We start from the raw sequence: 15,741 nt of genomic DNA, 5'->3' as shown, positions 1-15,741 counted from the left end.
TTTTTTTATTGCAACGAAAAAGTAGTCCAGAAAAATTGAAATACTCTTAACACAGACACACATAAAATTTGATTTTTTTTTGCAACGAAAACGTTGTCCAATATTAAGCGAATATAGTCACAATTATAAGTTGGTTATTAATAAAGTTCACATATCAATTTTAAAATCACTATCGGGAAAATAAAAGCTCTCATAGCGGTGTTACGTGGCTATAAACATTAAGCTCATACGTAAGCTCTCATAAAGTTCAACACAATCACATTTTGTTTACCCGATTAACTCAGGTGCTGATCATGTGTGTATAGCCTTATTGTCGTAGCACGTAACTATAACAGTATAACGTACTTATAGACTAAAGTGTGCTTTCGCCTTTACTATTGAAGATTATTCAAACTCGCAAGTATATTTTTATATAGTTTTGTATGATATTTTTAGTATTAAGATTTATGATATTTTAAGTATTTAGTATTAAGATTGATAAGGTTTGGCATGCTAGTTTACTGAGCAAACTTCCAGCGTACGGTATTCCCAATGTTCTTAGTGCTTGGATAGAAGATTTCCTGAAAGAACGTACGATTCGTGTCATTATTGATGGCTGTTCATCAGATGAAATGACTATTAATGCCGGCGTTCCTCAGGGATCCGTCCTCTCTGCAACATTATTTCTTCTGCATATAAACGACCTTCTCAAACCAAACATGTTCGGATATGCAGATGATACTACTGTTGTAGAGAGGTATCTATCCAATGCCCAAGCATCCCAAATCATTACCAAATCCGAGCGGCAGGCCATGGTTACGCGTATGAACTCAGCCTTACAGGATGTCGCTAGTTGGGGTGACGCTAATCTAGTTGAGTTTAACGCAAAAAAAACACAAGCGTGTTTTTTCACTGCCAAACGGACTTCCCTTCACCTGACTCCATATTTCTGCGGCGTACCGATCTCATTAACCAACAGCCTTGATCTACTTGGTGTATCGATTTCTGCAAATCTCAATTTCGGCCAATTCATCGAGTCCAAAGCCCAAGTAGCAGCCAAAAAACTTGGAATACTTGCTAAAGTGAGACATTACTTCACACCGGAACAGCTTCTTAAACTTTATCAAGCCCAAGTTCGGTCGTGTGTGGAGTACTGTAGCCATCTTTGGGCGGGTTCCGCCAAAACTCACCTTGGAGCTTTGGACTCCATTGAAAGGCGAGCTTGCAGAATTATTGCCGATCCCTCATTGACTCGTAGTAAACTCCAAAGTCTGGATCATCGCCGGCAAGTTGCATGTCTGTCGGTCTTCTATAAAATACATTTCGGTGAATGTGCACACGAACTCCACCACCTCATTCCACCTTCTCCATTTCTTTATCGGACATCCAGGCGCGGAATGGAACTCCATCCCTTCACAGTCGATATACCGCTCATACGCACTCAGCGTTATGCGAACTCTTTTTTCATTCGAACTGCGAAGGAGTGGAATTCTCTTCCATCGTCGGTATTCCCAGACCATTACAATCTGCAGCTCTTCAAGTCTAGAGTGAATAGGCTTCTTCTAGGCAGACGTGCTCCTACATAGATCGCATCACCGCTTTACATCAGGCGGGATAGTGGTCAAACGCCTGCCTATCAAGTATAAAAAAAAAAAAAAAATATTATTATAGACTAGCTTTCCGCCCGCGGCTTCGTCCGCTTTGTCTAAAGCCTAATCTATACTAATATTATAAAGCTGAAGAGTTTGTTTGTTTGTTTGAACGCGTTTATCTCGGGAACTACTGGTCCGATTTGAAAAATTATTTCGGTGTTAGCTAGCCCATTTATCGAGGAAGGTTATAGGCTATATATCATATCGCCACGGCCAACAGGAGTGGAGCCACGTGGGTGAAACCGTGCGGAGCAGCTAGTAAATTATATACCTACTCCATCCTACCTCGAGAATCACACGGCTGCGTAGTTTTAAAGATACATACAGACGGCGGAAGGACTTTATTGTATACGATGTAGATGATAAATGTTTGAGTTTGATTGGGAAGTTTTGAGCTTGTTAGGTTGTTCTTGTAAGGATACAGTTGTAGATACGAGTATTGTTATTGCAGATTTGCTTAGCTTTGCTGAAAGTTTAGATCTGAATATTGTTTGTATTCTAGATCGTCTAGACTCTAGAATATATCTATATATATAATTGTTCTCTTTATACTATGTATCACTAGATAGTGTAAAACAAAGTCGCTTTCTCTGTCCCTATGTCCCTTTGTATGCTTAAATCTTTAAAACTACGCAACGGATTTTGATGCGGTTTTATTTAATAGATAGAGTGATTCAAGATGAAGGTTTTAGTATATAATTTATTATTAGGTTTTAGACAAAGCGGGCGAAGCCGCGGGCGGTAAGCTAGTAAAGTATAAATTTAAAGTACGTATGTCCAATGTCGCTTTAAAAAACTTATTCAGTAAAATTCTCTAAGTATTATGTTTTTAACAAAAAAATATCGTGTAAATTATCATCCACTATAAGTTTTCTATTTTAAAACATAACGTATTATTCCATACGTATATAAATTCCCTGGACAGAACCGATCTGAAACCATTTATCATTCCCTCGAACAGCGGTGTACCAAATTACGTGAAATTCCTTAGAGATGATTTGGAAATTTGTAACTTATATCTGGGTACCTTTTTAAATTAATACGCGCTGCCGCCGGGATTGTAACGTATTTATATCAATTTGTTTACTAAGGACTGATTTTTCAATCCTTGGTTAAAACTTATTCATCGAATAACGTATTAAACTACCATTTCAAAAATGTATTCTAATTGTCCGTATTTGACAGTTTACAGGTGACATTTTAATATGTTAGTGTAATACTTTATTAGTCGGATACATTTTAACCAAGGATTGAAAATTGGCCCTAAATGATTTAGACTTTGAGAATACATGAAGTAAGAGGAGAATATGGTTGTTCATTTTAATTGATGATGTTGTGAGTAAAACCAACGAATGTATGATATAATGTGCATACTAACATAAATATTAAATTGATTCATTTGACTAACATAAAATGTATTTTATATGGATATCTGTAACTGAAATAAATAAATCATAATTATTATTATAAATTAGGATATGCAAAAAATTGAATATTATTTCGTTAACCTATGTGAAGAGAAAGTTATTTATAAAAGTATAAACGTTCTTATATTTGTTTTTTTCGCACCGCACCCATCAAGTGATATAGCAAGGTAGTAAAGTTATGATATACTAGCGGTCCGCCCCGGCTTCGCCCGTGGTACATGTTTACGTTTTCTCTACATAAGAACCATCCTCGTACTTCAAGGAATATAATAAAAAAAGAATTATCGAAATCGGTTCAGCCGTTCTCGTGTTATGCGCTTACCAACACATTTTGCGATTCATTTTTATATATAAGAAGATTTACCTACGTAAAAGCCTTTGTTACAATATGAAAAGAGAATATTTATGATGCCTTACTACTCGTTTATTGTAATTGTTTAATAATTGAAGAAGCAATTATAAGACAATTACTTACACGTAAATAAACCAGTTGTAAAGCATCGTATTTATTACATGATTTAAATTTTGAATAGTATTGTTTATAATTGATCAATTAATAATATACACATTTCACTTGTTATTAATAAACATGAAGAGAGAATAACAGCTAATGAAAAACACTTAATTCTGAATTTGACTCTTAATTTAATGTTGTTTCTTTTGGCCTTTTTAAATTCTGGCTGATTTAAGGGAAGCACGGTAAATCGATTTAATATATTTTTAATATTTTTCTACAGGTAGGACAAAACTTTTTAAATTGAGCACTATAACAGCTGTCATAACAACACAATTTATTTTGCAAAAATGTCCACAAAAATACTTTGAATAGTGTTCGTTAAATAAAATGCCACACACAAATATTAAACCGTTACCCTTTAAGACTTATTTTCATGGAATCCTTATCTAATTATTGGAAAAATTCCAATTTTATTCCACGCCTCGGTTCTCCTGGCCCGGGAGCGTTCTACCGAAATACAACGCTTTAATATACCTTGATAACGGTTTCTGAACGTTTATTAAAGAATCCTTTTATTTTTGTATTTTTCGCGTAAATAAATAGGAAATAATAATGATTACACCTTGGTAAGGAGTGTAATAATGATCGTACTGTATTTGGTTGTGGTTTACCTTATAAATGTACAGTTGAACAGAATAGATATTTTACAGCAATATACAGAAACTTAACATTAAAATAATGAGCAGTAGGAAGGGAACTGTGGCGTTAATTTTTCAAATAAGACGTACACGTTGGATAATATACAGTTTAGAAAAAGAAAATGGAGTATAGTATTTACTTTATTTAACATACAATTAATATTGTTGTGTAGAGGAATTTATTTACTCAAGCTATTTTTTAGTATGATCGTAATTCATGACTGTGGCTTTTCTTGCTATCCGTACTTTATCATACGGTTTATTTTCTTCTTATCAATGTTTTTCAATCTTCTAGTTTTGTGACAATGCCAATTCTCTAGCGTCTCATCGATTTTAGTAAGAAGTGATTCAAAACTGTTCAGTTATTCAGGTAAATGAAGCAGATCGATGACTAGTGTGACTTTCGCATTTATAACGTTAGTTTATAAACAAAAACAAATATGATTATAATTCATACAAATTCCAAGATATGAGTCTCCTTACTTTCTAACCCAACCGAATCAACTTCCAAAATTGACCCCAATCACGCAATTATCTCCTTCACAAGCAAAAAAATGTTCCTCACATTAAGTCAATTTTTCATTTTACCGCTACTATATAAGCGTGACATGTCACACGTGCACATGTATGTAAATATAATCGATTGAAACTCGATTGACGATAAAACGAGACATCGCTCACTCGGCTGATTTATTGCGCGACTCGACGGAGTGACTTTTTCACTTGGTAGACAGTTCGACGATATTAATCTACCGCTGTCCTAGTTTGCAAGCGTCTATTTCATATTCCTGTTTACCCTGTTTCAATGTATGGGAATATACGGCTGTGTATTGTGTATATGGTCTGTTATGTCGTGAGGTTATTAGAGTGTTCAATGTATAAGTTTAAGACTTATGGTTACGTTGTACAATGTAGATTTAAATGCATGTTTCATCGTAATTGATAATTTGAAGCTAGTATACAATTTCGACCATAAGAATTGTAATATATAAAAAAAGACGTGTGGCACTCGGGGACTGCCGCGGTAAAGCTATTGCATGCTATGCCTTCAAGCCACACCTCCGCGCCCGTCGGAGTGGGGAGCGTGAGGTTTTTCGTTACGCAATTTCTGGATTCGGTCCCCGCGCTCAAGGCCCGCGATAGTGTAGTAGTAGATTTGTGGTTCTCGAAGATCTGACCACAACTCATAGTCTATTAGCCCGCCCACTAGTAATAAGCTTAATATATGTAGTCTTAATGGACCTAAATGAAAAAGTTATTTACTAAGAATAGATCAAATAGATAAGATGAAGATTTCTTGTATTATAAGGGCTTTAGCGTAAAAGTGTGTTAATTACTATTAGTTTCTTCTCTAATACTTTCTGAAAGTAATGATTTACTGTGAAAAGAACATGAATCTAGTTTACCAAAATACACAAATGTTGCATTAAGATGTAATGCACTTTTCGTAATTTTTTTCTTGTAATCTCTTTGTAGAAGCGTATAATTTATATTGTAAATATAACTTATGAGATGCTCACATTCTTTTAATCTTACATCGTCTCAAATCACGATATTTAACAATCATAATCTGAAAATTACAGCTAATGAATTTCACAACTGACGCTATGGTCGATTATCGTCATTAGGTGATTATTATCACATTATTATTGTTATTCGCTGCGTATTTATTATGGATTTTTTTGTTTGTTTTTGAACTCAAGATTGACTACGAATTCCCAATTATGTATAAAGATTGCACCAATCAAAGCGAATCCAAAACTGAGCCCCTATTTACTCACAAATAATTTTCAAATTTAAATAATAATCAGACTTCCGAATCGTAAACATTTTCCGAGGGTTTATTAACAAGAAAGTTTTCATACATCGAGTTTACAGGTTTTGAGTTGAGAAGTTCGGAAACTTTGTGAGCCACCTTGTTAAGACTTGGCTTCTTAGCTTGTGTTGCTCTTCGATATTCAGATTTTGATACTTCAATACGTCAATTAGAAGTTGGAGCATTTCCAGTGGCTGGTTTTGGAGCTACTTTAGCTACTTCGATGAGCTTGCGTCTTGTTTTACTTAATAATTAATCATTCGAATTTAGTAATTTTTTCACAAACTGGATTTTCTGAATAGTTTATTTTATAAAGTCCATATTATCCTTATATGATGTATATTTTACTGCAAAATAACTTGGAAATTTATGGGCCCTCTTCACAATAGGTAGTGTTGGCCTAATAGTTATTGTCGATGTTTGCCGCCCATTCGGCGATTACGAATAAATAATGAAATAGATAAAGATAAAGTGATTGTCTTTACTCGCCCAACGCTGCCATTGTGAAGAGGGTCCATTAGGTAGATTTGTATTAAATACGACCGTATTTTGCTGTTTAAAAAGATTTTCGGTGCTCGTTAAAAGTTAAGGGCGAGCTCAAACTGAATTTTTAATTATTAATGTTAACGTAAAGCCACATAATTTTACAGTTTAGTTAAATGGGTTAATTATGGTTTTGCGACTGACGATTATTATGGTTCCGTGCCACGGGTCAACTTTAACCTTAATGATCCGATAATTTATTGTAGGCTTTAAACATTTATTGTTGCTTTTTTAATATGAATTGTAAAAGCAATTTTTAACTAGTTTTATTTGTGGATGTTGTTTCACTTTGGGTCTATGTTACGTATCTACTTTAATTTTTGTCTGGTGACGCATAGGCTTTGAAAATACCACGGTTTTACAAGGGTTAGAGAAGACTGAAGCTTTCAACAATTGTAGTGAATTATTCTATTAATTTAATTTACATATTCATTTACAATTACCGAGTTGATAATTAAATGATAAATTAACCTATTAATTCAGTACTTTTAGTAATTTTTCCACGCGCTAAAACAATTTTTCTAGGAAGGTACTTACGTTAAATCTTTATCATTACTTCACTAGGATTACATTATTACATTTATGCAAACATACGACCAATAAAGAGAGACATTCAACAAAAAACCTACCTTCAAATGAAGGGGAATTCGTGTCTTACACAGACGGTATTGAAATATCTTCAGAGGCCGCTCGCATTCAAATTGGTACTGCCTCTATTAGCTCAGCTATTCAAGGCATTCGGAGCTCTGAATAGCGTATGTATTATATTAAAGGTGGTAGCTATTTCGGTACGGACTGGTGTTGGAAATGCAATCTTGTGAATGTGGGATCATGAGGAATGTTAGCAGTGGACTAGAACACGACACTGTTGTGATTGAATCCTTTCAATCACAACAGTTTTTCCTGTCCTCCTGGACATTATCAAGTCGACTGTTTTTATTTTGGCTTTGTTATCTTAGAACTTTCGACTGGGTGAACCGATTTTGATAATTCTTTTTTTATGTGAAAGCTGGAGCTTCCCATATTTTAAATTTGGTATATTTCTGACATATTGAGGGTAGATATTTGTTAAAAATAATTATTTACATTGGATCCGGATTAAATTACTTAAAGATTCTACTGCCGTAAGCTAAATTAATGATCTTGAATTTGTTCACAAGATTTATGAAAACCTATTCAAATAAAAAGGTGTTATTCTAACTTACTTGAATCATTAGTCACTGCGGTATTAAGTGCCCTACAACGTCTTTTACTAAATCGTCTGAGATTAAACTCAATTCTCTAAAAGATTAATTCTTTTCACTAGTTCACGTCTTAACAGAACAGCTTTTAGCTAGCGAATGAGCTTATAATTCTATCAACCATGAAACGCAGTAATGTATGCAAATGTGTGTCTTCGCTTCTGCAAGATTTAAGTTCAATTGAAGTTCAATATGCGCATATTGATTAACCACGTAGTATAAAAGATGTAGTTAAAGTCCTGACATTTTAGTCAGTACCACTGAAGGTTGAGATTTGTAATTGTTACGAAATAATTTCATAATAAAAATATATACCAACATAATATAAAACTATGTTCTCTTTTAAACTAGAAAAGCGACTTTCTATTCGTTCATTCCGTCCAAAATAATTCCAGGCAGTATTTACAATTTAATTAAGGTTGGCATTTTAACTAAATAGCCTGAAACAATTGATCGTTTTAGTGGAACAAAATCTGGTTTCTGACCTTGCATTATTCCTAATTTTACTTCAATATCATTGAGAACTTAAAAAAAATTGTGCATACTTACACTGAGCAATTGATTAGTTATTATCAGTTATACTTAAAACACTTACTGGAGGTAGAAAACGATTTCCAATAAACTACATTTTGTTGGAGATCACACAAATAATATTTGACAACACCTGTTGATATTGTAACACTTCAGATAAATTTAAGAAATGAAAAGAAACTTAGATCGTTAAATTATTTTACGCCTACAAACCGATATTAGGACAGCTATTTACAACATAGGACTAGCTACATGACGTATCATTTTGATTTATAATAACCTAATAATACTTGGTTGAGCGTCTGCCAGGGTCAAAAGGGTGCGTGTGTCCTTTAGTTTCAGTTTGATATCGATATAATTTACAACCCTTAACCCAAGGGTCCGTATCTAATGGATTTCCCCAATATGAAGTAGTCTGTTTAAAAAAGTGAATAGATTTTTTAAGTTTATGGCTACTTCGGGTTAAAACAAGGAACTTAATAATAAAGCCTATTTCACGTTCACATTTCTAAGAAATGGTCATGATAGTAGTTAACTTTACTTTAAGATTAAAAAAAAAGTTTACATCATAATTAGTTTTAATTAAATCAAAAGAGCACTTAAACACAGAGGCTTTTACAAAATATGTACAGCGTACCTACTTGGACTGTGTTTTTGCGAAAATTATTTATATTATTTTTTAACTGTTATAATCCTACTATCCAAATAAAAAAATTATATTATTTTTTTAAAGTAAAAATTTATGAATATTGGTGTCGGGTTTAAACTTGGCTTCCATATAATAAAATATATGAAGGTCATTTTGAATTATTATAACTAATGATTCATTATTAAAATTAAAATTTAATAATTTTGCTCGATTAATTTAATTTGCTACGACAAAGTGTTATGGATACTTTAATTAATTAAAGCCATAATATCATAATCATTAATAAAATGTATAATGGTTTTAAATATGTATATGGGAATTTTATTATAATTATTTTTAATCCAGATATTAAATGAAATGAATACTTTTACAAGTACAAGTACTTTCCCATAGCTAATTAGGTACTATATTATTTTTATCGAAACATAGACTTTTACGCAAAAAGTTAAAAATTCTGCTCACTAAACTTTTCACTATTTCTTTTCCTTCAACTGTTTCCAACAAATTAAATCGAGGTAGACGAAGAAATTGCGTTCTTCACGACTGAATGCACGTCTTCACAAGACGACATTTAACAACCGAATGAGCTTCATGAATAATTTCGTCTCAACCACCTGCAAATAATGCCGTAATGGGTACTAAATATAACGTATGACGTCACACATCCCACGAGATTCAAGTTCATTGAAAGCATTTAATAGTATACGACAATTTGTGCATAATGATGAAGCATCTTAACTATAAAAGCGCTATCTTTTCAAAATTGGGCACATTCCAATCTATTCCACCAACATGAAGACAACATTCGTTTTATCTTTCCTCTCACTCTTTCTCATCATTGAGATGAGCAATGGAGAAGGACAAACGTACTGCGGCAGGAGGTTGGCTTCAACATTGGCGTATGTTTGTGAGAACTCTATTTCAAAGAGATCGGAGTATGATGACTTCGAGTGGCCCTGGATAGCGCGGCCACAGGCCAGCAGTATGAGGAACAAGCGCCAAGTCGTTTCGGAATGCTGTGATAAGCCATGCACGTTGGATGAATTGCTGGCCTATTGTTGATCGAATGGAAGACCTTAGGGCAGTTTAACGGTCTCTTAAGGTTACTCTATCTCCAAGACCTTTGGGCAGTTTGAGTATCTTAAGATTATTCTGTCTTCGTGTGGAACATAAGGGTCTTTCTACTTAAATCAACCTAATTTTAAATGTAAATCTAGATACCCTGTAAATGTTATTATGTGCGTATATTCTTATGAAATTGTAATGTTTATCATCTAGTCATAAAGGTATTCTATAAATCATGTTATCTAATGCATGAAATAAATGTCTTTATACTACATTAAATGCTTTGTCTTATTCCGAGTTACAAATAACAAAGAGCATATTATCATCGGTGTATTGTTTTAAGAAATACGAGACTAAATGGAGTAATTACGACAACCCTCCTTTTGTATCCATTACCTCTCAGAACATTTTATATTAATTAACTCATACAAGAAATAATAATGATATTGCTGGCAGAAAAATGAACATCTTTGAAGAAATGTTTGTAAATATTTTGCTTTAATAGAAGGGTGTTTATGTGAGTTTTGATGGTAATTTATTTATGTTAACATGCAGACATGTTTATGTTAATCAACATAAATATTTTTATTCCATTTAGGTTTTTTTGTCGTTTTATAATTTTTGTATTTAAATCGTTGTGTCGTGTTTTAACTTTGTCTGAGGATTCAAGATTTAGATATAAAAAAATAGGTACTTTCCTAAACCTTACGTTGCCTGGGCGAGACATCTTATCATCAATAAATCCGCCCTTGGCGATTGAATGCATTCTTTAAAACATATAATGTGTGTTGAATAAAAAATGAGTAATATTATTTCATTATTAAGTAGGTACATAAATTAATCGAAAAAAATAATTCGAATAAAAATGTTTGCAAACAAATAATTACTACCAGTGAACTGATAACTCGCTATAAACTTTAGTAATTATAAAATACGTGCCACACCCGTATTCCCTGAAGAGCTTCAGTCTGTACCTGTGTGTAAACGTTTTTGTTTAAAATTGTAATTAATGGTTATTACTAAATTAGTCGAAACAAATATTATTTTTAAAATATTCGTATTATTTATTCCATATTTAAAATCCCTCATTTTCAGTTGATCGATTAATCTCATTATTTTTATTTGAACTTACTCAAATGTCTTACAAATAGCAGACCAAATTTTACACTATAAAACCGGCATTTTGTTATGAATTCTATTTTCCTTCATATTTTTCATATTCCTCGGTAACTTTATCCATTTCCACATACACACATTTTATTCAATTCATTGCAACCTACGATCACAATCTCTAACCAGCATACTAGTATCTCTGGTCAAACATACATACGAAATATCCTTTTACATCCCAGTTCCGGATTTACACTAGGGGCAATAGGGGCCTTACGGGGTATTTCACGGCAGTAATTAGTCTCTAAGAAAAATATTTGTTAATATTCCGCCAATAAACTGCAGCAGTGTGTCTATTTTATCAATTTACAGGTAATAATAATATAAAGGTAAATCCAGTTTGTGCGGTTACACAAACATCACACTTACAGTTGTGGTATTAAGCCTCTTTTTTATACATTTGATAAAATCTTCTGTAAATATAAGCCATTAAATTCTTACTTATATTCTGCTCAATCCGGCCCTGTCCATACCCCATAAGGAGTCACATTATAAAACACTTGACAAGCGTCTCAGTCTATCGAGATGTATCCATATACGGTTGTACAGTGACATCGAATAGACGAATAAATAAATAAGTTTCACATGACTCGTGGCCGACGTTAATGTTTTATGCAGGCTTACACGCATGACATTTACATTATAAATAATTGCTTTATTACTGTAGTGTATGTGTGTTTAGTTGTGAGATAAATGCTAGGAATTATACTGGGGTTTGTGTTGGTGATTTTATGAGAGGCAGCCCTATTACCAGGTGTCCCACCGTCGGTATACTAAGCTCAAAGGAGGTTATAGTTTTGCATACGTTGAGTACGTAAAAAATACTTATAAAATTCCACACGTTTTTTTTCAAAAAGATGAATTCTTAAAACTCTATGTGTACACCCTAACAAGCATTCCGCCTTGATTCCGCCCAATTTTGCCACCCGCACGTGAGCTATCGTTTAAGATTATGTTTTCATAGACAGAATGGTCACATTAGCGAAGCCGTATATGCCGGCTGCGCGAAGCTAGAGAAGAAAACATGGATTTTAAGGAAAAATTTTGCAAAAAAATTTTGACGTAATTTTGTTGTTTAAGTATTTTTTACATGATCAGTGTATGCAAAACTACAAGTCCATTCGCGCTTAGTATACCAATAGTGGGACACCCTGTATAAATGGGGTTGTGTAATAATATTTTATATAACGTGCTTAATAATATTAGGGTTGTATATAATTTAACATAAAATATGACTTGTGGAGATGTTTGTTTTTTATCCAAAGAGTTCTGAAATTTCGTTTCTCGTATGCAAACGGGAGGAGGATAATGGAGGGATTATAACCAGGATGTTATAAATGCTGATTTAAATGTATGAAACGCGTGAAACTGCCGAAGATATTCAAACAGTTATTACTTGATACCTAGGTATTTTAAAGGAAAACATCTGAGAGTTTTACATTATTTTTTAACAATTTTTCAAACTCAAACTCCAACATTCATTTATTCAATTAGACTACTATTTAGTAGCACTTTCGAATCGTCATTACATAAGTATTTTTAACATTTACCACCGATTCGGAAAGCAGTATCTATGGAGAAGAATCGACAAGAAACTCCATAGTTGCTCTTTTAAAATCATGTCAATATTACATAATATGTAACTTATATCTAACTACATAATATATCATATCATATATCTTCTAATATATATTATAAAGGCGAAAGTTTGTATGGATGTTTGTTACTCTTTCACGTAAAAACTACTGAACCGATTACAATGAAATTTAGCACACATATAGAGGGTAACTTGGATTAACACATAGGATAGGTTTTATCCCGGAAATCCCAAGGGAACAGGAACTATGCGGGTTTTCCTTTGAAAACGCGGGCGAAGCCGCGGGCGGAAATCTAGTTCAATATAAGGTGATAATGGATTTAATTTCAAAAAGAGTTTTTTCAGATTATAGTAAGAGCAGTATCATATTATATGGTCAGTAAATTGTATCGTATTGAACAAAGTGAGAATGTTTATTTAATGAAAGGTGAAATCTCTTTGATAACACTCTTTAATAATTTTCAGGCGAATAGGTCTCAAAGTAGCGGTAATTTTATAAAAGCATTGCATTTTATTAATTTTAAAATTAAAAAGAAATTTCATTAATACTATCTATATATATATCAGATTTGAATGTTTAAAGTGTTTCTTTCCAAAAAAGATAAATACTAAAAAAACAAGTCTATAAATCTAACCGAAGTTAATTTGGAAGATTATCTATAATATTATCATATTAATTAATATTAATTAATTTATTTATATAAAACCCATTCCTACCATTACAATTAATATACTTATTCCTGTCGTACATGTATTCTAAACACCTATTAAAATATAAAAATACTTATTATAGTTATTAGATTGAAAATATGTTGATATTGATATTAAATTTAATATGAAACTGTCTTTTCAGGTAAGCTCAAAAAGCACATCGTAAGCGGCAGACTCAGCTAATAAGGTGGTGTGGTGCAAAGAACAGAAGGTTTCGGTTTTATTATTTATTTATATTTAAGAAAATTAATTTATGGCAGAAAAATTGTTTGAAAAGATGATATTAGAGTACAATAATGTATTATGTGAGAAATAGGAATAGGAAATAAAAAAAAATGAAATAAAATTTTCCAACATTTAAAAATCACCATTTAAAATGTTATTATTCACAGTTAAGACCTTTCTACTAGATCATGTATTCAATTAATATATTAAAATTATCACGATGAACATATCAATAATCATATTTAATTCTTCTCAAATAAATAATAAGTGCAAATTCACTCCCATATCCTTAAAACAGGTTACTTTTGAAACGTATTTACACTCTTTGAAAACATATCAAAGATATAAACAGCTACTTGAATAGAAGCTTCCCAAGAAACACACGGTTCGGTCAAGTGCAAATGTGTAAAGTTAATAAGGGATTCCTTGTACCTTAATTAAATAGTTATACGAAGTGGACACACTAACAGTTGATGCTGAATATGTCCTTTGAATGTTAAATGAAAGAGGTACGTTTTTGCTTTATATTTTAGAAAGATTTTGAATTGCTGTTTTGAAATTTCCTAAATATACATAAATTATAATAAAATAAGTAAAAGAACAGTTACACAAATCATAAAATATTAAAAATATTTTAAAGAATTGCCTTTGATATCAGAGACCGTGCCTTTGATATAACTTTCCCGGTGGTAGGCTTTAAAGGAGGTGGTATTTTAATGTTTCGAATATATAACAAGATGATGATTTATTATGGCTGGCTTATTTTCATTTTTAGTTAGAAGGCTATTCGTGTTTGTAAAAGTTTAGGTAGTAAACATATCGTTAATCGTTATTCATTGTCCTAACCAAAATTAAATTAATTCATATTCTTAATATTTTTATTATATGAGATATTAATTCAATATTATTACGTGTTATAACTTAACTCGGTTATAATCATAATTAGTAATGTGCCGTGGGCGGACTTATCTGCCCACGTGTTCAGCTCTGTGATATATCCAATTTGTCTAATATTATAAACATAATACATAATAATAGGTGTCGCAATGACTGTGGCTACAGTATATAGGTTCGATTCTTACTTTGAAATGAGTATGTGAGTATAGTATCGAAAATTCAGGTCAAGTAAGTAAGAACGGGTGTTCTTACTTTCGATACTAACTTTTTGGTATGTACAATAATTGCAGGTTCTTCTTATTAAACGCGTAAATTTAAGAGTATCTTTAAGACAATATTTTTGCGTCTTTAACTGCCGATTTATCTTTAATTTTCTCCTCTCTGTGTCCGAAGACCGTAGTTGTAGAATAATAATTCTATTGAGTTTTAAGTCATTCAGATTATAGATACTGGATATTCTTAGATCAAAATTCTTAAAAAATATTTCTTTAATATACAGGATTGTATTAGTCGTGGAAGAAGTCGCTAACATCAGCTATTATTACAAAATCAGTAGATCAGCGTATGACTTGCGCCGGTGTGACGTAGGCAGGCCTAATTAGCAACGTTGTTTGGACCTTTATCATCTGCCCTCAGATTTACACGGCTTTCTTTTGTGCTCCCGCGAAATTTGACGATATTCTCTTTATATTAACGTTATTATTCTATTATCCTGAATAAATATAAATGCTATTGTACATATTCTGTTTGAATATTCAGCTCGGTGTGTTTTGCTTTGAAACTTGTTTGTTTTTCATTGTTTTAGAATTCACTAGCTCGAATTAATTTGATGAGTATTGTTTTATGATAATACGGTTTAGATATGTGTTATTAAATTGTGGAATAATATAGGAGATATGTATAGATGCTTGCTCGACAAAAGGACACGTGGTTTGATATTTTAAAACGTTGATGTATTTATTATTTCGAATTCATTGTTAATACCAAATCTATGTTTGCACTCGGTATCTACTTAATTTACCTAAGGGTAGGTTTTACACTATATACGTACTTTATTTTTTATTTCATAGCCAAGTTCATGAG

At 32.3% G+C, this 15,741-nt stretch overlaps 2 protein-coding genes across 2 annotated transcripts in view; both read left to right on the top strand.

Moving 5' to 3' along the window:
- Pkc53E (Protein C kinase 53E) overlaps window positions 1-15,741 on the top strand; it is a 162,915-nt gene that overhangs the window by 90,199 nt on the left and 56,975 nt on the right. The window lies entirely within an intron of this gene.
- Window positions 9,576-10,209, top strand: LOC149483196 (bombyxin C-1-like). The gene has a single exon (XM_089702928.1). The coding sequence runs from the start codon at window positions 9,786-9,788 to the stop codon at window positions 10,053-10,055; it is 270 nt and encodes an 89-aa protein (XP_089559054.1). The 5' UTR covers window positions 9,576-9,785; the 3' UTR covers window positions 10,056-10,209.

Source organism: Colias philodice, chromosome 13 (assembly GCF_061535455.1).
Source record: "Colias philodice isolate Cphi_HAF_F1 chromosome 13, ilColPhil1 Martin Lab GWU primary, whole genome shotgun sequence".
NCBI lineage: Eukaryota > Metazoa > Arthropoda > Insecta > Lepidoptera > Pieridae > Colias > Colias philodice.
This window is presented reverse-complemented; position numbering and strand designations above follow the sequence as displayed.